The 24011-nt window shown below is 44.5% G+C and overlaps 1 protein-coding gene across 2 annotated transcripts in view; it reads right to left on the minus strand.

Moving 5' to 3' along the window:
* Positions 1-1518: 1518 nt before the first annotated feature.
* FLT1 (fms related receptor tyrosine kinase 1) overlaps positions 1519-24011 on the minus strand; it is a 175718-nt gene continuing 153225 nt past the window's right edge. The window contains exons 21-30 of one of the 2 annotated variants that reach the window (XM_072719891.1): positions 23776-23932; positions 23249-23346; positions 22439-22561; positions 20811-20922; positions 19153-19252; positions 12572-12677; positions 12188-12330; positions 9718-9802; positions 7733-7827; positions 1519-4593 (exon numbers count right to left, since the gene is read on the minus strand). In XM_072719891.1, coding sequence (XP_072575992.1) covers positions 4395-4593; positions 7733-7827; positions 9718-9802; positions 12188-12330; positions 12572-12677; positions 19153-19252; positions 20811-20922; positions 22439-22561; positions 23249-23346; positions 23776-23932 — 1218 coding nt within the window. In that variant the 3' untranslated portion in view covers positions 1519-4394. The remainder of the gene's footprint in view (positions 4594-7732; positions 7828-9717; positions 9803-12187; positions 12331-12571; positions 12678-19152; positions 19253-20810; positions 20923-22438; positions 22562-23248; positions 23347-23775; positions 23933-24011) is intronic. The other variant, XM_072719890.1, reaches the window with a different exon arrangement.

Here is a 24011-nt window from a genome sequence, read left to right on the forward strand (position 1 = left end):
TAGGAAGGAGTCCAGCTGGATCAGAGCATGTTTTGAATTGGCCATGCAGAAGAGAACGCAGAGTATGTGAGTATAGATGCTAGCAGGTGAGTAGATGTGATGGTGAGATTTTGAAGTTCTCTTGATTACTTCAATCTTCCCATTGATGTGGGTATAACTTAGGATACCAGTTATAAAACACTTAGCTGTTGATGCATGAGATTAACCTATTTTTGTCTGAGATTAAGTCCTTACTCTTTTTAAAATGGGTCTTCTGTGAAAAGTGATATTAAATGGATTTTTTCTTTTAATCTTTTATTGAAGAATAGTACACACACGTTTGCAAATAAGTATATAGCTCCATAAATTACCACAAACACACCTATGTACCACACCCAGATTAAGAAGGAGAACATTTGTGGCCTCTAGTTGTTTTTGTTTTGTTTTGTTTCTCCCCTAAAATATCCTTAGTTCAGAAAATAGAAAGCTAGTCATCCATGTGTTTAGATCAAGGATATTTTTGTAAAATTTACTGGCCTGTGAAACCCAAAAGTCTGGTAATATGTTTAACATTGAGGAGTCTAATAAGCCTTACTGGGCCATCCTGCTAGAAGGAAGAAAAGAAAGAAACAATTCCCAAATGTCCTATAAGTTTCCAGAGTCATGAGAAAATTTCTAAACCATGACGGGACACCAATTCCTCGAGCATTCTTCGAGCATTCTTCAAATCATGTGCTTCATGAGTGACTTTACTCTTATGCTATGAACACCAACATTTTTTTAAAAGGATTTCAGATTCATGAAGATAAAATGCCTCGTGCCCTCTTCAGTTAACCACAAATTTACCGAGAGGAGTCATTTTTCCTTTTTCTTGCCCCTGTCCCAAAGAAAGGAGGCCTGATTTCTCTTACAACATGTCTCCAATCTAGTTTCCTCATGTTTTTGGGAAGGTGACTTTCCAAGACAATGTGCTGGTCACCTATTCTATTAGTGATGATCTGAATTATTTCTCTTTTTAAGATGTCATCCACCAAAACAAAAATGAAGAGTATGTGGCTGGTGTACTTTTCTTAGGGAAGCCCTTGTGTCTTATAGGCTTTTGTCTAATTATTTTGTATGGTTTCCTGTATACCACCTCTAATACACACATATCCTGTAATTAAGGTAATAGTTTCTTAGCTGAATATTAGTGTTTGGGAAAACTTGCCTCTTTTTTTAATCAAGGTTCACTTCCATTTGCAGCTAGCACTTGCACTCGGTCTGTACATTTTGCCTGTGATTGTGTTCATTTTAGTGTTTCATTTTCTGGGTGATGTGCCTTGCGTGATTTTGGTTTTCATTTACCGATGGTTGAGAGCAACCATCTTGTGGCCCTAAGAGACAGCTCTTTGCCCCTCTTTTCAGAGTCCTTGTTTGATTCTTCTTGTGCTGTGTTTCATAATTGGTATTTAATGAGATCCCCCAGAACACGAGTCCACCCTCAAGGAAACCTGTGACCCCCTTTATTCCTGTATAAGCAAATTGGAGAAAATATGTAGATGTTTTTAGAAGTTAATTTTATTATATGAAGATAGCATACAAAATACATTCATAGTGACTAGAGATGTAGGACAAAATTAAGTCTTACTTAATATCTGCAGCATATATTCTTGGTATGTATAAAAGTAATTTTTTAAATTTCCAGTTTCCTTAAATAGTTACGCACAAAACACACACACGTATATACACATATACTGTCAGTCAAAGATGCGCTCTTCCTTTCACCCACTAAAAGGGGCTGGCAAGTATCTGTTTCATGTTTGACATTCTTACAGCCTGGGAAACAAGGCACGGTTAGGAGATCTACATCCCATTTTTCAGGATTTGGACACATTTCTTCCATGGGCTAAAACTAAGGTCTACACATCGTTTCTTAGACTAACTGGATACAGACTTGCATGAGGTTTCAGTCCCATTCCACCCACACTGTTACACATACAGGTTCTCCCAAATCCTGAAAGGAAATGCTGCCTTGCTTGTTAGTGCCAACTATTTGTATCACAAGTGACAAATGGTTCTAATAATATCAGTTAATTAGTGTTTTAATTTTCAGTGCTTTTTAATGTCCAGTGCTGGTTAATGAACCATTCTGGCAAGCATGTCACAACTAGATTCATTATTGCAAGCTTCCATTCTTTTTTTCTGTGCTAAGACTCTAGATGGGACCATTTTTGATGGATGGGCTTGTATAGGCTCAACCTGAGTCTTTGAAGCAGCCAAATTAACATAGTTCTAATACATTTTTTGGGGGGGAGGGAGACAGTATTACTAAGGTCCCTGAATAAAGAATTAGATTATTGAAATTGAGATACTGTATGTAGAGTTAAGGTGTTCATTTTCACTAATTGCTGGATCCTTTTCTGATTTGGAAAAAACAAAATAACTAATTAAAGTCTTTTTAAATTGTCCCTGTTGAACCTCCTCTGGTTACCTGACTGATACTGTTGCCAGCTATCACAGGTGCTTTTGTGCATGCAAGGAAGAAGAACAAAGCTCATCCCCTCTTCTAGCCCCTGGCCTGATTTTGTTTGCGCTGGGCTCTTGGTGGGGAGGCCTGCCTCACTTCTCTGCTGGCCAGAGGCTTCTCCAGCAGAGCCACCACTGGAGCATCTGGTACCTCACTTGGGGTGTTGCTAACTGTCCCATCTTTTTATACTAAGAATCTTGAACAAGAATGTGATACACAGAGTAGGAAGCAAAGATTCTTCTATTATATTTCAGGTTCTAGAGATAAGTTACTTGCATAAAGGGAAGTGTACTCTTCTCTATAACCAGAAGCAGCAATTCACTGTTGCCTGTCCAGCCTTGACTGGCTTTAGAAGGTGCATACATCCTAAACACATAGCATCAAACAGAGCCAATTGAGAGATCCAGGGTCTTTAAACCCTGAAGAGTAGGCACCCTTTTGTACCCTGTCTCCCTATTTCCATCATTCTCAGACCCAAGACAAGGTCCAAAGTAGATGAAAAGAGGCTTTTCTCCTATTGATGGCTCATTAACTAATATCCTGAGTCCCAATTCTGAAAGTATCTTGCATAAATTACATATCACCTTTTTTTCTCAAGGAGCATAAAGTGCTTAATAAACATTGGTTAATGCTCTTCCCCATCTTTCCAGTGGACTAGGGTGAGATAGTAGAATCCCCATTAAAAAGGAAACATGATTGACTTCCTGTCCTTTGGGTCCCAACTGTTTCAGTGAGTTGGTTTGGTTGGTATCGAGATGGGGTTTTCACTCTGTTCATCCTGTTTTTGCTCCATCTATTCTGGTTTTGGTATAGAGGAAACCCTCCACAAGACTCATTTTCATCCTCCTTGGCTTCCTTTTATAACTAACTATATAAAATAGGTTAATGTAAAAAAATTGAAGTGTCTTGGTTATATATTTTAAGACTCAAAATAGAATCTGACAATATTTTTGGTAATGTGGCTTAAAGCCCGACAAGTAACCCTAACAAACCAAACTCATTCTAATCAGGTTGCTCTGAGCAGTCAGCTGAGTGTGAGGCCATCATGCCATGGAGCCAACTTAGCTCAGGGTGAGTTTGCAGTGTGTCTTGCTAGAGGGGCCTGCAGTCTCAGCTCAGATTTGAGCACGAAGCTCCATGCTAAAAATTTCAAAATGTGCCATAAATGGGAATGGGCATAGGTCCAGTCCCATAGCTAACATTTTACAATTTGTTTCATAGTTCCAAAAAAATGTGTTTGTCCTTTTATTGCCTGCTGGAGTCTGGAAATGTCCCCTCATCCTTCTGTCCTGTCTGCTCCCTGGCTGGGTTCTCCATGTGGACCAGGTTCGGTCAGGGTTTGGAAGCCACAGCAGTGTCATGGCTGACAGCCCTCTCCTACTCCCTTCCCATATGGGACAGCACAAAAATTCTTTGTCCTGTTTGATCTCTTCTTTCTTTCTCCCTTCTTTCCTTCTCCTCTTTGCCATCACATCTGCTAGAGGACCCCAGAAACATCATGTAGGTCAGCTTAGGACTCGTCTCCCGGTTCCAGGGTGCCGGTGGCTGACCCTGTGGAATCCATACTGCATTGCATGATCAATGCACCTCCTGAATCGTCAAATGCCCTGTGGTCTCGGGGTAGGAGCAGGTAAGTCATTGGGCTTAGAAAGGGTTTCTCTAACACACTGAATAATGTGAAGATTTACTAGTGGTGTTTTTCACTTCTCACTATTACTCTATCTGGGGTTACTTTCTTGTTAGTCAAAAAGAGAAAAAAAAAAAAAGCACTATTAAAAATCACAAAAGTCAGCTTGCTCCTGTGGAAAGGTAAAGGTGTAAATTTATATATGTGTCATACTGGCAAAAGCTAGTTTTCAGGGAGCATAAATACTTGTGTGGTTCTAGAAATAAGGCGACGTGTCAAACTTTAGACAGGCGGGGTGGAGTATAAGACCACCGAGTTGTAGTCTGGGGGAGGCGAGCAGCACGAAATCTTCTTTTCCAGCTCTGAGTTGTCATATGTAAATCTGCGCCTGCCTCTGTTGATGTGCCCACACCTGGAATGGCAGAAAGGCCCTGTGAGGTCAGAAAGCCCCGACTCCTTACTTTTACTGGTTACTCGCAAGCTAAAGAAAGAAAAGAAAAAAAAAATCAAATATACAAAATTGATGTCTTGGAAACAAACACTAACCTCCACTCTTCTCCGTCAGGTCATTTGCTCATAACTGTTCTAGAGTTCATGGTTATTGAATCCCATCTTAACCTCCGATCAGAGTCTCTTTGTTCTAGAGCTGCACACTGCTTCTCTACTACCAGCTTGGTGGCACCAGGCAGACAGATGCCTTCCTCTGGCTGGGGGGTGGATTGTGTGAAGAGAGAACTGCAGATCTATAATCCCAGGTCGAGAATAACTCCCAGGCCGGTATGGCCCTCCCCTGCACTTGGGCCAGCCAGCTTCTGTGGTAGGCTGAACAATGCTCCTGCCTCCAAAATAAATTGATCTCAAATCCCTGGAACCTGTGAAGAGCACTTTGTGTTCTAGAGACTGAATATTACCTCATGTGGCAAGACAGGTGATTAAGCTAAGGATCTTCAGAGGAGGAACTGAGCCTGAGTTACCCAGGTAGACCTTAAATACAAACACATGCATCCTTATGAGATGCAGATCGAGCGTCACAGCCACACGCAGAAGGTAGTGGTTGGAGGTAGAGTAGGGAGAAATGGCCACAAGCCAAGGGATGCTGAGAGACATCAGGGGCCAGAGGAGGGGAGGAATGGATTCTCCTCAGAGCCGCCAGAGGAATCTTGGCCCTGCCAACACCTTGATTTCAGACTTCTGGCCTCTAGAACTGCAAGAGAATACACTTCTCTTGGTTTAAGCCACCAACTTTGTGGTAATGTGTTACAACAGCCTCGAGAAATGAATAGAGCTTCAGACAAACAGGTTAGTACCATTGTCTCTCTGTCATGTTTGTATCCTAGAAAATTTAGGTTATGGGATGGTCACTACTAAGCAAGGCTCACAGGAGAAGAAGCTTGCTTCCGGTTCTGTGTGTCCCATCCAGCCTGAAACAGATACACAAGAAAGAAAAGCTTCTCTTGTCCGTTTGTATTTGTTTATTAATAGCTGGGATGAGAACAAGAAAACCCACACATTAATGTTGTTGTTGAGAACAAGAAAACCCACACATTAATGTGGCCACAATAATGTGCCACCACATTATTTCATTGGGTTCTGGATTAACAACATCAAGCACTTGCTGTATTTTTAATCTCAGTGTAGAGGGTGCAATTATGGTTTTCTTTCACAGAGATCTAGATAAGTATTCCAAAATAGGAAACAAAAGGTTGTCGGTAGCCTTTCTTTCCTCGCTTAGACACTTGTTCTTTGTGAGGGTCCCCTAATCTGCTACCCTATGAGGGGACTCTGCTCTGGTGCCATCACGGTGCTCATGTTAAAAGCAATCAAGTATGAAGATGTTTGCCTGGTAATGTTCTCACCTTTGGATTTACTTGTGGTTGTTAAACTATGCTGTGTCACTTAGAGGTGTTTGGGGCCATCTTTTGACTTGAATCAAGGTCAGCAAACTACAGCCTGTGGGCTGACCACCTGCTTGGTTGGGTTTTTTTTTGTTTGTTTGGTTTGAAACAGGTTTATTGAAATATAGTTCACCTGTTGAAAGTGTCCAGTTGAATGGTCTTTATATTCACAGATGGCACAACCATCAACATAATTGATTTTAGAACATTTTCATCACCCCCCAGAACCAATACCCATTAGCATAGCTAGCCAGTCACTCTTCCCCACACTTCCCACCACCAGCCCTAGACAACCACTGATCTACTTTGTTTCTATAGATTGGCCTATTCCTGGCATTTAATATAAAGGGAATCATTTATGCTATGTAGTCTGTTGTGACTGGCTTTGTTCACTTAAAAATGTTTTCAATGTTTATCCATATTGTAATGTGTCAGAACTTTGTACTTTTTTATTAGCAAACGCTTGATTGTATGGGTAATACTGCATTCTATCTGCTCATCAATGGAAGGACATTTGGCTTGGTTTTACTTTGGGTTATTAATGATGCTGCTATGAACATTTGGGAATAAACTTTGGTGTGAACATAAGTTTTTGTTCTATTGGGTATGTACTGAGGGAGTAGCATTGCTGGTCATGGAGTAATGCTATTTAACCTTCTGAAGACCTGCTATTCTGTTTCCCAAAGTGGCTGCACCATCTTACATTGCCACAGCAACACCAAGAGCTTATGATTTCTCCACGTCCTCATCAGTATTTTTGGTTCTAGCCATCCCTGGTGGGTGTGAAGTGGTGTCTCGTCCTGGTTTTGATATGCATTTCCCTGACGACTAATGACATTAAGTATCATTTCATGTGCTCATTGACCATGGCCAGCTGTTTCTGTAAATAAAGTTTATTGGAACACAGCCACACCTTCTTGTTTATATATTGGTGATGGCTGCTTTTATCCTACAATGGCAAAGTTGCTTCGTTGTTTTCTGTGTGACTAATAAAAAGTCTGCTGACCTCTGATTTAGATGAAAGAGGATCACATTCTGCCTTTGGGTGAGACAGGGGCAGCATTTGAATCAGGAAAGGTAGGAATGCCCAATAGACAGGCCCAGCCTTCGCCTGGCCAGCATGATTCCTAGGTAGAGACTAGCTCAGAGGAGCTAAGGTGATAGCAGGGCCAGTGGAGCAAAAAGCTGGAGCCTAATTCCAGCAGCACTTGCTGGTGGCTACCGTAGGGAGGGAGGAGTGCTTCCAACAGGAAACAGGCCTTCATTTGGAAGGGTTGGCTTCTCAGGATGGCAGATCTTAGGACTAGAAAACAGGACTGTGACAACTGCTTCCTGTACAAACACTGCCAGCCCAGAGTATAATCATGGGCCAGCTTCCCTCCCTGCCCCCATAAGCATGTCTCCATCTGTTCACAGTTGGGCACGTCAGCCTCCTTCCAGCTGAGGCACTGTACTTCATGTGTTTGGACTGCCTGTCCCTGCTGCAGTTTTCTGCCTGTTTTTACTTCTCAAATCCCAAGCTTCCTGCTCAGCACTTGGTGCTCATATCTTTGATTTTATACCCTCCTAAGGGAAAAAAAAAAAAAAAGTGGTCTTCTGCAATGCCTGAGCATAGTAGTTCAGGAGGGCAAGTAGCTCTCAGATATCCCCCATTGAGTTTAGCCTAGTATCCTTCATCACACACCCCCATCAACCGATCATAGAAAAGACCCCCAGATTCCTTACTCAATTTTCAGGGAGGCCTTGGGTTTGCTCTCAGCCCAGGTGAAGCGCTTCAGCAAGGGGGAAGCCAGCAGAGTGCTACTGTCCACCTGGTAGTCCTGATGGGGAGGAAGGAAAAAGGTTACACTTCTTGCCTGACCGACAGGGGTCCACGAATCTGGGGGATAATGCTGGGATGGACATATGAAGTCATCCCAAACTCTGTCCTCACCTGCCTATTGAGACAAAGCATGTTCTCTGTATTGGCAAATCTAAATTTTATAAGTTGCAAGAAATGCCTATTATTCCCTGTGACTTTGAGGTTCTTCTTCCTGAAGGTAAAGAATATACATTTACACAAAAGGGGAGGGGTGCCTGGGGGGGCTCAGGTCGTGATCCCGGGGTCCTGGGATCGAGTTCCGCATTGGGCTCCTTGCAGCAAGCCTGGTTTTCCCTATGCCTATGTCTCTGTCTCTGTCTCTCTGTCTCTCTCATGAATAAAAAAAAAGAAAACGGAGGGGGGGAAACTATAGATAATGGGTGAGCATTTTTTATAGTACACTTTTATGTCCATTATTGCATACATATACTAAAACTAATGTTGGCAGACAACTGTTGTCTGTAAGTATGCTGTTATTTGGTGGCCATACAAAAGATGCAAGAATTCTGATAAATTCTAAAGACTTGGTTTAATTTCTGTTGTTGTGGATCCTTTGGAATTTTCAGGCCCCATAGTAATGTTTTGCAGCAATTTCATTTTCTCATTGCTTCAGCTTTAGCATGGAATTTTATGCAGGCTCCTCCTTCCTCTGTTGATAGAACATTCCCAGTATGTGTGGACTCCACACTTTGTTCCTCCACCCTTTGCATCTCTGGGCTGTTTTCATGTCCTTACTCATCAGTAAACAAGCCTAAGCAAGCAAAGAAGCTTACCACTGTATCAGCCTGGGGAGGGTTGGTGGATAGCAATCTTCCATGTTTTGCCCAGTATCATTTCCTAGGACTTAAAACCAACTTCCTGAGCAGAAAAAAATTCAGCTACTTTACTTTTGTGTTCTGTGGGTTATTTGTAATGTTTTTAACGTTTCAATCATCTTATCCTCTTTAGTGAGTTTGAAACGCTTTGGGGCTCTTTTAAAGATGACTGTGCTGGGTCTCAAGGTCACCGTGTTTGTGATCATCAACTTCACACTGTGGTTGGTTTTATAGCCCTTTTATGGGACATGGGCATTACCAGTGTCCTCAAAGTTGACCATGCACATCAATCCCCTGGGGACCTTGTGACAGGGCAAAATGTAACTCACTGATAATGAATGGGTCTTGAGATTTGGCATTTCTAGCCTGCTTAGTGACAACGGTGCTTACCTGGAGATCAGTTTGAGTGTAAGGGTCTTGATGCTGGAAGGGCATTCTTGCCCAGCCCTCCCTCTCCTCCCATTACTTTTTCAACCTCCTGTCCTAGAGCTTCAAAGAGACAAATTGGGTAAGGCCTTGTGTTTGCCAGGCTGTACTGGATTGCTTCTGGTGTGGCTGTAGGACCATGGCCATTCAGCCTATAGAACCTTAGTGGGAAGGAACATAAGGCCTGGGTAGACTTCTCTCGGGACTTCAAGACTACTCTTAAGGGAGAGCTTTCTGTTGCATCACGAAGACCCAGCCACCCACAGTTTTGAATTCCTCCATTAATCTGAAAGCAGGATTCCATCATTGATAGACAAGAAGCCAAGAAACCCAATGAAGTTTCCTAAGGGACTAAACTATGATCAGGTGAAGACTTGGACCCTGGAGAGCATTCCTAGGTCATTATCAAACTACAGAACTACCTGCTTTCAAATTAGCTCTGTATAGCTAAGCCTTGTTGTCAGGTCTCCCGGAATTGTCATTTCAGTCACTAATCATTACTGATCCCCATTGACCGAGAGCCACCAGAATATGGGAGTTTGTATAGGGATAGAGCCTGGCAAAGCGTCCTGCCAAGGTGCATTGAGTAGGTTAATTCCATTACTTACATCAAAAATAGAGGTGGTGTTTGGTGAAAGTTCTTCAAAGGTTTTGATTCTCTCCAGGCTCATGAAATTGAAAGCATTTACATATCTGATGAAGAAAGAATAACCAAGACAGGTAAGTGCAGCCAGCTTTTATTAGGAAACTATATGGGTACTGTATCTGATCCAAGGTGAACCAAAGTACCAGAAAGAATCCTTGACTCCTGAGGCTGAAAGAATCCTGACAGCAGTGGCCACTTCTCCCATGGTTGTCAATCCACACTGCATAGTTTCAAGCACAAACCCAGAAAGGACCCTTGAGAAACTACTTAGTGGTTGGGCTTCTAGTCCTTTGTGGAATTGGAGAAATATCAGGCCTAGAAGAAACCTGAATTATCACGTGGCCTAAACACCCTACATTACAAAATAGAGAAATGATGCCCAGAGAAGGGATATGACTTGATAATAGCTGCCTACTTCAAAGGAGACCAAGGAAATGACCTCACCAGGTCTCAGAGCTGATTTAATAGCTAGGCCTGTATATTCTGTTCTGGGATTCCAGATTGGGAGAAATGGGTGGTATTTTTATGTTTTCTGTAGAATTAACTACCTACTGACCTTTTGTTGATGATCTATTAGGAAGGGTAACAGAGATTTCCACTATATGGTTTTCCTCCTAAGGCAAGTTCACCTACTGACTGAGTTTCTTAGTCTGAAACCCTATCACCATCTGCAAGGCCCAGTTTCTTAGATAAGCTCCTTATTGGCCTAAGGCTAAGCAGCATTCTGGAAAGGCCCAAATAACTGACAACTTCCCTCCCCCTTCTCTGATACAGTCAGATATTGCTAATGTGTTCAATCCCAATTAGTTTTCTTATCTTGGGGGGAATAAAAAGGTGATTTGATGGGTGACTTCTTATCTTTAAAAAGAAATCTTTTTTTTTTTCTTTAAGGGTAATTCATGGGACTCCTTCGTGGCTCAGCGGTTGAGCGTGTGTCTTTGGCTCAGTGTCTGGAATTGAGTATTGCATCGGGCTCCCTGAGAGGAGACTGCTTCTCTTTTCTGCCTGTCTCTGCCTCTCTCTGCATCTCTCTCATGAATAAATACATATCTTAAAAAAAAAAAAAAAGGTTCATCCAAGTGGGTGAATCCCAACTAGAGTTCTTATCTTAGAAAAAAAAGGTTGACTCATGACATGTTGATACATGTACAACTGTTAGTGATGATATCTTTGATATAATCAGATATGGCTAATGTGTTCAATCCCAGCTAGTATTTTTTACCTTAAAAAAAGGATGATTCATCAGTTGGGCTGGTTGTGAAGTATGAGCAGTGCCACTGACTTATAACCCATTACCACAAATGTGGGCTGGCCACTGGACTCCTGGGCCTCTCATAGATGCTTGTCAGTCTTTTCAGACTGGTCCAATCATTAGCCATGCCTCCCCTGGTCACCTGCCAAGTTTGGCTGAACTGAGGTCAAAGCTCTACGGTTGTGCCTACTGCAGATAAAGATGCTAGAAGGCCCACAGGACAGTCTAAATTTCCTAAAAATAATTCTAACAGCATGGGAACAGGGAAGGAGTATCAAACTGCAATCTGCTATTTTCTAGACACACAATTTTGGCAGGCTATCTTCTATGGAGACTCACTGTCCCCATTTGTGTAACAGGAATAATATCTACTGTATAGTATTGTTTTGAGCATTAAAGGAATTGATGTATACAAAGAGCCTAGCACAGTGCCAGAACAGCACATATCTTTGTAACCTTTAATGTGTATGACATACTTGCAACCATTAGCAGTGATGAACACCATATGCAACTGTTAGTGCTGATGTGGGATGCATGTATAACCGCTAGTAACGACATGTCCAACATGTCGATACATGTATAACTGTTAGTGCTGAATATGTGTGATACATGTGTAACTATGAGTACTGAAGAGCTGATTCCCACCCAGCAATCAATATTTCTTCCCTTATCCCTTCTCCAACTTCTGCAGCAAGGAGAGATATGTTAGTGTGCCAAATAAGAAAAAAAAAAGTTTGTTTTATCTAAAGTCTTATGAAAAAAAGTTATTGGGGAAAAAAGATGTAGGATTATCCTAAAATAAAATTAAAATGCAATGCATTATGCTTGATTAGATCCTGTTTTTGCCTTTTGTTTTTTAAGGCATAAATGATGTTTGGGAAACTTACGGAAATGTGAATATTTAATAATATTAAGGAACTATCATTTCTTTGGTGTGATAATTTTGATGTGGTAACACAAATAACCTTACAAGATTTAGGGGTAGAATGTTATAATGCCTTATGCTCTGTTCCAATTGGTTCAGCAAATGGGAAAAAAAAAAAAAAAAAACCACATGCACACAGAATGTATGCATAGAGACAAAATAGGGCAAAATGTTAGTTATGGTTGAATTTAGGAGGTGGACTTTTTAATGTTTGAAAATTTTATAGTACAGGCTAGAGAAAGAAAGGACTCTTACCTGACATTATCAGAACTTCCTGAATTAAACTTTGGAGCTGAGATATCTTCCTTGAAGAAGTCATCAGAGAAGGCGGGAGATGAGTATGTAAATCCACTATTTCCTGTCAGTATGGCATTTAGTGGGATATAGTCTTTTCCATCCTAAAATACCAAAGATAGAGCTCTAATTGTACAAATTTCTATATCCATCTACATCTGTGAAACATGTCAGCTTCAACTGTGTCATTTCCACAACTTTTGTTGTGTTTTGGGAAGATAATTTTGCATACACACACATTTAACTGCTAATTTCTGCTATTAATAGCTCTTAAAAATAACACCCCCTTGACTAACATTCAAAGGCATTTGGGTCTTCGGATATTTTAGATAAATTTAGCTTTACCTGTTGTACATTTGCTTGAAGCAAATCACCTAGTTTTTCCACAAGTTCTGCAAATCGTGGCCTTTCTTTAGGGTCTTTGTGCCAGCAGTCCAACATGATCTGATAGCTGTTGGGTGAAAGCACAACAGAAATAGCTGAAGAACAGTGGTAATTATGTAAATTGCCCTACATTCATCAGCAAAGTGATGGGTGTTGTCCTATAGATAAAGGTTATGCTTCTTGTAGTATATGATATTTGCCTTCGTTTTTGGATTTGGGCATGCAGCACCCACACACACAAGGCTATCTGGGCCAGGTCCTGCTGGTAGTGGAAAACATTTCTACAAAGGCAGACTAATAAACCAACCCTCTGAAGCCCGTCACCTCCCAAATTCTTTGGGGTGCTTGTGGTTTCTGCAGATAGGAAGTCATGAGCCCTTCTTGAATAAAGCAGAGCTACTGGAAAAAGAAGCACCACTGTTGACTTGCAGTATAAAGCTCCTCCTCTCACTGTAAAAAGCAGGGCAATGTCCTTAAAGGTGCAAGTTATCATAGACACAAATATCCATGGGTGAATCGTTTATAGTACTTATTATATTCTCAGGCTATCAAAAAAAGATTGACTCAGGCTTTTCAATAAGTATATGGTATGTCCAGGGCTGCCTCACAGTTACATTATTGAGCTCAGCAGTGGAAACCAGAGAAGGCCCTGTGTACAGGACTCAAGTCACTTCCAAAATGTGAAAGTTTGTGTAGAGTATGGGTAGTTCTGTGGGTTGTGTGCAGGTTTCTTGCATGTGGCTGATCCCCTCTCTTCCTGTTAACCCCAGCATTTCTTTTTTTTTTAACTTTAATTTTAATTTTTAAAAGACTTTATTTATCCATTCATGAGAGACACACAGAGAGAGGCAGAGACAGAGGCAAAGGGAGAAGCAGGCTCCCTGCAGGAAGCCCAATGTGAGACTCCATCCCAGGACCTCAGGATCATGCACTGAGCCAAAGGCAGACACTCAACCACTGAGCCACCCAGGCGTCCCAACCCCAGCATTTCAAAGCAGCCATTACAAACTGGCCTCCCACACCTCTCAAGTCACTAGGTACAGACTGAGTTTCTGGATATGAAAACATTTAATATTACAGAAGCCAGATTGTGCCCTGGAATTGATTGATCAATTTTAAAAGATTGTATTTATTCATGAGAGACACAGAAAGAGACGTAGGCAGAGGGAGAAGCAGGCTCCATGCCGGAAGCCCAGTTGGGACTCGATCCCGGGATTCTGCAATCATGCCCTGAGCCAAAGGCAGACACTCATCCCCTGAGCCACCCAGGCATCCTGGGTCCTGGGATTTAAATGTCAACAGGGTTTCTTGTCAATTCTTCTCCTCTGACCTTTGAGATGGAAAGATATTGGGCTCTTTTCTTGGTCATGCCCGAGGGAATACAGGTCCCTGCCTGCACATCCTCCTTGTAGAACACATGCCAGAGGTCTTTACACGCACTGGCTTATAATTTACTCTCTTTTGGTTCTTTCCTCTCCTCAAGAGATGTTTACTGTAAATATCTCTTATCTCAGAAAACCATCTGGACTAGAGAAGACTCTGACCAAGTTGGATCAAAATCTGAGTGGCCTCAGAATTTGGATCTGGATCAGAACCTGGCTGGGAGCACTATGTTGGTGGGGACCACAACTCCACACCCCTCACCTAGCTGAGGGCCTGCCATGTAAGTATTTGATAAGGAAGTCAGACTGGTCTCTGGGAAGAGCTAGCAAGGCTCCTTGCATGAATTCTTAAGCCATATTGCAGACATTACTTGTAGTGCTGGACCTGGGTGTTCCGAGGAAAAGCCTGAGAACCGCACCCCCCCACACACACCGCCACTTCTTAGACATGTGCTTTCAATCTGCACCAGCTGCTCCAGTGTCTCTTAAGGCTATCCCTATTTTGCCTCAAAGTACAGGGGAAATGTCTAACAAAGGAATATAGGAAGGTTAAGAAAAGAGAAAAGAATATCGCAAGAAAGGAAAAATAAGAAAGGCAAAAGCCTAGGCAAAGCTAATCTGCAAAATGTATATCTTGACTCTGAGTAGTTGGATAGAGGCAATGCTCCAAGCTTCCAGGCAGCTGGTGAAAAGAAGGAATAATCAATTATGTGGTGCACATAAGCCAAAAGTTAAAAACAGACCAGTTACTTGGAAGAAGCATGGCTATTCCTAGAACTGAAATCTGAAAGGAAGCTGTCCTAGACGCCTCTCAACAGTGTAATTTCCATCTAGGAAATAATGACTTCATGGGACTGTCTTGTACCTTGTCTTTTAATGTTGGCCAATGCCTTAAGAGCAAAAGCACCATTCAGGAAAAACAATTTTGAGAGGCAAGACACTGTGGCCTACTGTGTGTTTCTCCTCAGGTCCCCAGGAGAGTGGTGGCACCATGTGGTCTTCAGATACCCTCCATGGGTACTGGTGTTCGAATGCAAGCTCCTCATATAGTCGGATGGTTGAGTTGAGGTTCTGCTTTCTGAATACCCAGTGAGCACATAACCTAAGTCTTTGATTAAGGGATCATAAAGATCACTTGTCTGAATCGCAGATTCTCCCAACTTTGACCAAACTGATGGGTCAAGCTCTTCTCAGAAGATGATTCTGGTTCCCTGCCACCCATATCTTTCATCTATGGTACCTATTTTGCCTAACTCCCAGGGGTGCGGTGGGGCTCAATAGGTCCCAAGAGCTCTGAAGGACATGTCAAGGACTACTCTACTGAGGCTCAATTTGCAGACACACAGGAGACTGGGAGTGAGGAGGGGAACACATGTTTTCCAACTCTGGGCCATTGTCCCCACTGTCTAGGAGACCTAGGAGAGGAGCTGCAGTGCCCATGGTCCCTACTGTCCCAGACAACCAGCCTCAGAGTGAGGCCTCAAGGCACTTGCTCCATTCAGGCAAACTGTTAGTGGCCAGAGGTCTGAAGTAACATAAGACAGTCTGCACAGGGGTACCTGGGTGGCTTAGTCAGTTAAGCGTCTGCCTTCAGCTTAGGTCATGATCTCAGGGTCCTGGGACTGGGCTCCCTGCTCAGTGAGGTGTCTGCTTCTCCTTCTCCCTCTGCCTGCAGCTCCCCCTGCTGGTGCTTGCACTCTCTATCAAATCAATAAAATCTCTTTTTTATTTTTTTTTAATTTATTTTTTTTAAATTTTTATTTATTTATGATAGTCACACAGAGAGCGAGAGAGAGGCAGAGACACAGGCAGAGGGAGAAGCAGGCTCCATGCACCGGGAGCCTGATGTGGGATTCGATCCTGGGTCTCCAGGATCACGCCCTGGGCCAAAGGCAGGCGCCAAACCGCTGCGCCACCCAGGGATCCCTAAAATCTCTTTTTTAAAAAACAGTCTGCACAATCCTATGTGGATCTCACTTTGTTTACATGTTTTACTAATTTTTTGAGATTGGCGCAAAAACATTTACCAAGGAGTTAGGAGATCACCAGACAAAGCCCAAGATCCCACACCCCAGATGCACTGGCTGTGATGTGATGAAGGCTGGCCTGTTTCCACCTTACCACACTGAAGCCGAACCATCCAAGGCACTTCTAGCAATGAACAGTCTTGGAGGCTGTTGGAAGGACATTGAATGTATACACAGATAATATATAAAAAGTAGCCAAAGCAAGAAAGGCTTGAACCAAACAAAAAAGGGGGATGGTCCTGCAAGTAGGGAGGACACAGTCCTGCAGCCAGCACCCTTTCACTGCTGAGCTAAAAGCTGCTGCAAGCAGGACTTGCCCTGTCTTCTCCCTGTCCAAACTAGCAAAAGGGACCACCTACAACTCCTTGCTGTTTTTATTTTGATTCTTGGTTTCTGATTTCTAGTTTCCATTCCTCTTGCCTAAAATCCAATGCAAAACATCTCAGCAAACACCAAAGGAAAAGAAAAAAAAATCAAAACATTCATTGCTTATTTCCTTATTGGAAGACATCTGATTAAACAGGCTCTGGGCGAGGAACCAGCCACTCAGGGTTGAACAGTTTATATCACTAAGTAAACAGGTTTAATACAGTAAAGAGACACCAGCTGCACCCACCCCAACAGACCTTCTTGAAACCAGCTGTGGGAAGGGTTTCCTTTTCAAGCTATCACTCAAGCCCCCAAGTGCACGCCACGTTAGGCCAAGTTCAGGTCACAGAGGCCAGTTTTGAGAGCTGCACTTTGTCCTCCACCCAGGCCTTCCCGCTGTTGGAGCCAACAAGAAGGAGATTACTCTATCAGCCCTCAAACGCCTGAGAATGGCTGAAGGTTTGAATTCTAGCCTTCCGAACAAACACTTCACAAAGCTACTGCTTTTCATAGCTTCTAGAACTCCCCAGCATTGAGGAACCATCCTTCTGTCTACAGCTTCTCCCACAGAGGTGTGGGATACAAGTGTTTCCTGGGAGTGGTTAATGGGAAGACTTGAAGCTTTGATAAAGTCCAAGGGAGTTTTCAGTCCAAAGCTGATAGGACTTTGCAACTTTTAGAGTCATTTGGGACCAGAGCCTGGGTAGGTATTAGAACAGACCCTGTAGGCATGTAGCCTGGTGCTGTGGACTCTGGGCTCAGACCAACTTATTTGCAATGTGGCAGATCACTTAGAGGTTCTGTGCCTTGATTTTCTCACCTATAAAATGGAGTTAATAACTCTATAAAGTAGGTACAATTATGAGCATTAGATAAGTTAATATATATTAAAAGACACTTAAAACCATGCCTGGCACTGAAGCACTAAATAACTGTTTCATTAATAAATATTAAATGTTACTTAATAATGATTGCAATTATTATGGCTAGTATTTGAGAACTAGTTTTGTGATTGTCAGATTATGTGAAGAAGTGGAAGAAATATTCAAAGCACAAGCGGACATATTAGAGAAACTTTTTCTAAGGAATGTGGGATGTATTTCTAATTTAATAGTCCTATGATCTAGGGAAATCAATCCAAAAGGCTTCTAAATGTTCCCTATGCTACTATTTAGTTGACAGTGGACAAATCACTTCACTTGTGAGAGGATTAGTTTCATTACTCATTAAATTCAAATGATAGCATCTGCCTGTCTGCCCCTCAAGGTTTCTGGGAGCTTTAGATGAAACTGTACTTAGAAAATGGTGAAGTGCAAAGTGATCTCATTTTACACCAGATCTCCTGGAGGCTGCCCCGTTCCACCAAGCAAAAAGAGGCAAGCAATAAAGAATTTTCAATACTTTCCACACTCCACAGCCCAACTGTCACATCCTGAGGACTAATCTAGCTCCGTTCCCAGCTCTCAGAAAAGAGCCCTGCCTCAAGGTCTCTGGACTTTCCTGGTGAGACCATGCAAGCCTGACAATAACAGGTCCCCCTAGCTCCTTTCTATACTCACACTAGTCCCCAGTGCTGCCTTCATGGGCCTAAGTCTCTCTCCCATCCTCATTCTGGTCTTGTCCTCAGATGACGAAGGAAAGAGACAGCAACCTTGCACTTTGGCCAAGCCCACACTTCCTTCATTCCCTCTGACTCCTGCCCAGAGGCAAGCCTAGGGCTTCTGACAAGACCCCATTGTGTGGGTAGGACAGGGAGGGCTGCCCTCCAGTTCAGGAAAGGTGGTGCCGCCTTGGGGAGGCCTAGTCCTTGTCAGCAGCTCAACAAAACTGCAAGTGTCATCACATTCCTGCTTAGGCCTCAAAGTGCAAAACATCCATAAAGCTTCAGGAACAAAGAGTATCCGAGGGAGGCCAGCAAGCATTTGCACAATGGAGAGAGCCTTCACACAGAGCCTAGAGTCCTAGGAAGCAGGAAGCCCTCTTGAGAAGAAGCTCCACGCAGCTACCAATTCCTAAAATGAGCCTAGAGAAGTCTTCATGCCCATGAAGGCTTTTACGGAGTATGATTATTTTTATTTAAGATTTTATTTATTTATTCATAGAGACACAGAGAATGAGAGGCAGAGACACAGGCAGAGGGAGAAGTAGGCTCCATGCAGGGAGCCCGACGTGGGACTCGATCCAGGGTCTCCAGGATCACGCCCTGGGCTGCAGGCGGCGCTAAACCGCTGCGCCACCGGGGCTGCCCTGGAGTATGACTGCTACTTCATTCAGGGATTCCCCCTTTATCTCTCCTCCACCTCTTTCCCTGAATTCCACAGGAAAGCCCCTCAGCAGTCTCAAGCGTGCCTGGAGGACTGACTGGTCCATGGCAGCTTTGAGCCTTCCATCCCTGGGGCTGCTTAGCCCATTCGGCTCCCTCTTCAGCTTTGAACCGAAAACTCCCTTGGACTTTATCAAAGCTTCAAGTCTTCTCATTAACCACTCCCACGTGGTCTGTTCAGTGTGCCTGAATTCATACCTAGAAGCTCCATTTCTAACTCCAGTTCCAGCCAAAGGCCTTGAAAAGTCTTGTCAGTGCTCAAGAGGGGAAATAGGGAGGATGGATGGGTCAGGGATAATGCGTCCTGCTTCCAGAAAAGAGAGGCCAAGCGGGCCTTAAGCATCAGGAGGATGATCCTAAGCATCAGCAGGATGTCTCCTTTCTGAGGTATGCTGCTGGGGAGAGCACGGTGGGTGGGAAGGGAGGAAGCCGGGGGCTCACATTTCAGGAGTGGCGTATTCCGGGGCCCTCATCCTCATGCCTTCCTTCAGGCGGCTGCAGAAGTCCTCGTCCATTTGCACGCCTGGGTATGGAGACCCACCTGCCAGAGACAGCAAGGGAAACACAGGGCACGTCACGGCTCCTGGGAGCAGAAGGCCATGGGAGAGCGAGTCAGTGTTTGTTCCCTCCCTTTAAACTGATGGTTTAGTACTAAGTCCTCAGTGACTGGAATGGATTTTCATACACAGTAGCGCCCACAGGGAAGCTCAGCAGATACTCATCAAGCCACGGGCTTGCTTGGTCAGGCCTGTGGTGCCGGGTGTCCGATGCCCAAGAGGCCGTTCCTATGGCTACTGCGGTCTGTTTGGTCAGGAGAAGGGGTGTCTGCTGCAGGGAGTTCCCCTCTCCCCGCAAGGAACTCGGAAGAAAGCCTGTCAGTAGAGGTTCCTACCTTGGGTGAATGAGATTCTTTTTAAAACGCCGGTGGACCTGGAATAGGATCCTCGTGGATCATTCACACTTCAGGGAGAATGATTTACTTCACTACTTTCTTATAAATTCCTCACAGAACCAGAGCACTAGCTGCTGGGAGGGACCTGAGAGCAAAGGGGTCCTGAGCTCTGGGGTGCGGCAGGTGGGCTGGGGTGTGCCTGAGGGGCCCAGACTTGGTCCTTGGACAGTTCTACCACCCAGGATACCCACGTGACCTTTCCTTTTAGGGAGATGCTTGGTTGGAGCTAGGGGTGAATAAAGCCTCCCAACCTGCTCTGTTCCAGACGTTGAACCTAGTCTCTCCCCACATTTGTTTGTCTGTACTTTCTAGTGCGTACTGCTGGTAGGAAGCAGCTGGGAGGCGTGCAGCTCTGGCACTGTGTCACTGTGGGGCCACTGTGGCCGCCAAGCTGCTTTCAAGGACTGGAAGCAACAGGTGCCTGTCATCGAAAGCAGGGGAATGATTTTCACACATTTCAGGAAACCAGGGATGTTACTGGGTGACTTATTTGCTCCAAAAGGCAAATTTTTGGCAAAGTCCAAAAGACTGTTGGCTGGCCCCCATGCTTGGGAGGCCTCGGAGCATCAGAGTGTGGCTGCAGGCAGATGTGGGCTCTGTGCACATCTGTGTGCCTGGGGCCTTGAACAGGGTTTCTAGCCACCCAAAGTGGATGTTATTGGGAGCAGAATAAATATAACCAGGGTTCCCATTGTTCTTCCCACGTGAACCAGCATCTGGGGCTAGCTGAGCTAATACTGGAGCCACGAGAGGCCTCCTGTTTCTAAGGTCGCCAGCTAAGCTGTGCTTGTTGGGGCCTTTCTGGAAGAAATTCTGAGGGGAGGGGGATGCAGGGAGGGAGGAGGTAGGGCATTGGCAATTGGGGAGTTTGAGGAATTAGGAGAAGGAGCAAAGCATAGAGGAAGTAGACTGGCTGAAGGTAAACCTGACCTCAGATGTGATGTTGATCCACCTCCCCTCCCCATGTGAGCTCCTAGAGGGCATCTTCACAGGGTGCACATGCATGCACCATTGCTCATGTAAGTCTTGTGAGCTGCTACAAGGACCTGTGTGTCTTTTAGAGGCTGATCTCAAGGGTGGATCTATCTGGAGGACACTTGGCAGAAGATGCAGCCATTTATGTGATCCCTTCCTTCCCCAGGTTTACCTAGGGAGAAGATTTCCCACAGCAGTACTCCGTAAGACCACACGTCACTCTTGGTGCTGTAGATTTTGTCGAAGATAGATTCAGGAGCCATCCACTTCAGAGGAAGGCGTGTCTAGAAAAGGACAGGGGGGCCTTGAGCAGATGGACACGAAAACAAAGCGTGTTCAACCCAAGTGCCCGTGGGGTCACCTCCCAGATAACACTTGGCCCACAAATCATTTCCTAGAGCAGCTAAGGTTTCCTAAGATGGAGGAAACTGTCAGAACATGCAGTGTCACACTAAAAGACCACGGTAAGTGTTTGGTGAACTCCTCCCTCGTATCCAGCATGTCCTCACTCCATGACTCTGTAAGAAACCCTTCTTCCCCCCAAAAGGCATGCACCCTCCAGGGGCCTGGAAAGGAATAATCTGCATTAGGACACGTCCTGAACAATCGATGATTTTCAGGGTTTGGGGTTTTGTTTTTAAGGAGGAAGATTTTGAAAGGCATTCCTGTGTAAAAAGGCAGGATTTTTAAAGTCACTGAATCAGGGAAGTGGGCAAAGACACTAGAAGGAAGGAAGGTGGTAGTATTTAGGCGACAATTTGGCAGGTTTCCAAGGGTGCAGACCGATCTTCCTTCTCTTCAGACAGCAGGAGTCTCGGTGGGCTCAGTCTTGCACTTTAGTTGGATGGGATTTGACAGGAGGTATGGGATCACGGAGAGACAGAAACAGAAGTGGGGGAGGCTGGAAGAGACCCAGGGGACAGAAAATAGGGACAGATTTTGCCTATCAGGGCTCACGGGGAAGGTTCGTTGTTCCCCTTTTCTAAGAAGGGACTACAGAGCAGTGGTTCTCAAAGTGACCCGGGACCAGCTGTATCTGTAGCACCTAGAAAACTTGGTAGAAAGGCAAATTCTCAGACCCCACCCAAGACTCCCTGAACCCGAATCAGAACCTCTGGGTGTGGAGCTCAGTAAATCATAGTTTTAATAAGCCCTCCAGGTGATGTGTGTGCTTGCTCAAGTTTGAGAATCCCTCCTAGAGCGAGCGTCAGAGCCCAGACGCAGGCTTAAGAAGAGAGGACACAGGAGGTCACCTACAGACGTGAAAGATAACACTGTGTTCAAAAACAAGCGGGGAAGAGAAGCCAGAGCGGGCCAGCAGGGAGACGCTAGGCGGGAGGCAGGCATGGGAGGTAAACCATTTCCTCCTCAGATAAGACTGACACCCTCCCCCACCCTTTCCTGAGCTATCCACACCTGCGGAATCAATCACCCGGGGTTTACTCGAGGGAAAGAGTCCAGGCTGTTCCTCCCAGCGGTACAGGGCACTCCCACAGGAGTCCAAGGGAGGGGAGGATGAGGTCTTACCAGGCCCCACTGAACAGTTCCCGGGTTCGCAGGCTGTGGCAGTGCTGCCCAAAAGGCCAGGTCCCACACCAGCAACGGGGAGAGCACAGAACCAGGAGACAGGGGCCCCACGCAAGGGCCCTTCTGAGCCCCACGCAAGGGCCCATTCAGGCTGCTCATCTTCACAGAAAGCCACAGGATGGTTTTCAGGGAGTGTGTAAAGATTTACCGAGGGCTTTGGTGTGCGCTTCCAAGATGACATAAGTGAGTCAAAACAACAGCACATTGACTTACATCTCCTTTTCTCACGTAATCGGGGTTTTTATAAATGTCCCGGGCAAGGCCAAAATCGCAGATCTTCACCACATTGTTCTCAGATAAAAGAATATTTCTCGCTGCCAGGTCCCGATGAATGCACTAGGACAAAAACAGTTGCCTCATCATTGCATTTCCTTAACCTAACCCACTGTTTTCCCGCGCCTTTTCAGCGTCCTTATTCCTCTTACTCTGAGGATCCATTTCACCTGCTTCCTTTACCTTAAGGAAGCAACTTCCAATGCATACGAGGTGACCATAAACAGAAGCCATTTCTCTGCAAATAGGCTCCCTGAGGCCCGTAAGCCAAGAAGTGGCCTGAATCTGCTTTGCCACTGGCAGGACAGCGTCCTGGTAAACCAAGTTGGCCGTCAATGTCTCCCAGTCAGCAAAACTCCCCCTGGCCTCCCACCCAGCCTTTCACCCTGAGCTGCCGTTTTGTGGAGCACCCTGCATGGATGTACTAACAAGCTCTCCGGTGAAGTCATGTACTCTGAGATTCTGGCCAGTTTGGAAAATAGGCCAGAGGGCAGGGTGCAGAATGGCTGGTGGGCTTGTCCAGCCTGAAACCTGGTGAGGTTTTCCCCTAGAATCAAGTTCTACTCATTGGTATCCGAGGCTCCTGAGTCCCATCCGGACACATGAAGGCATTCGTTGTGATGTTTACTCTACATAAGTATAAACAAATACGAGGAAGAGTGGATGTAGAGCAAAGGTGAGCGTGTGTCCATAAAACGTCCACATGTCTAGGCCTGGCACAGAAGGGAAGCAGTAAAAAGCAAGGCTGACCTTTCTGGAAGACAAAAACTCCATGCCTCTGGCCACTTGAAAACTGTAAGAAATCAGATCTTCCATAGTGATGGGCTGCTTGTAGAAATCATCGGAATCTGGAAAGCATTAAAACCATAACTGTTTGTCATGGCTCTTGTTATTTCACCAAATCCCAGTTTATTGGAACAATGTTAGCAAAACATAAAACCAACAAGTAGATCAGAGTTCATTTTCAAGAGCATTTGAGTTTCAACATGAATCTCAGAGATTTTTTTTCCAGGCCTCCAGCCCATTTTACCCCAGCATGGGGGTGGGGGATGATCTGTTCAAGACAAAAAGCCCTGTGGGGAGACAATCGCCCAGTTCCCTGTCAAAATTAGCAACTCTGTAAATAATCTTAATTCAAATCTTATCTCCTCAGGACATTATCCTTCAAGTCTCCCACGGATGTTTATTAGGGTGATAAATAAGAAAAAAATTTCAGAGATGCACAGTATGTTGTAAAAATATCTCAGACTGTAGGACAGGAAGGAATTAATACCTACCCTCCTCTTCCTCAACATCACTCAGACTTTTATCTTCCTGAAACCCGGAGCTTGCGAAGCTCTCACTGCTGGTGACACTATCTAGTCTTTGTTTCTTGTCTTGCTCCGGATCTGGCTCCATTTTTTCTTTCTTAGGCTCCATGTGTAATGCTGCATCCTTTGAACAGACCAAGAAGGACACAGAGGAAAGAGACTTTCAGAATAGCAATGAGGAAACTAATCCTTCGAGCTGGCAG

The sequence above is a fragment of the Vulpes vulpes genome, chromosome 9 (genome assembly GCF_048418805.1).
Source record: "Vulpes vulpes isolate BD-2025 chromosome 9, VulVul3, whole genome shotgun sequence".
Classification (NCBI taxonomy): Eukaryota; Metazoa; Chordata; class Mammalia; order Carnivora; family Canidae; genus Vulpes; species Vulpes vulpes.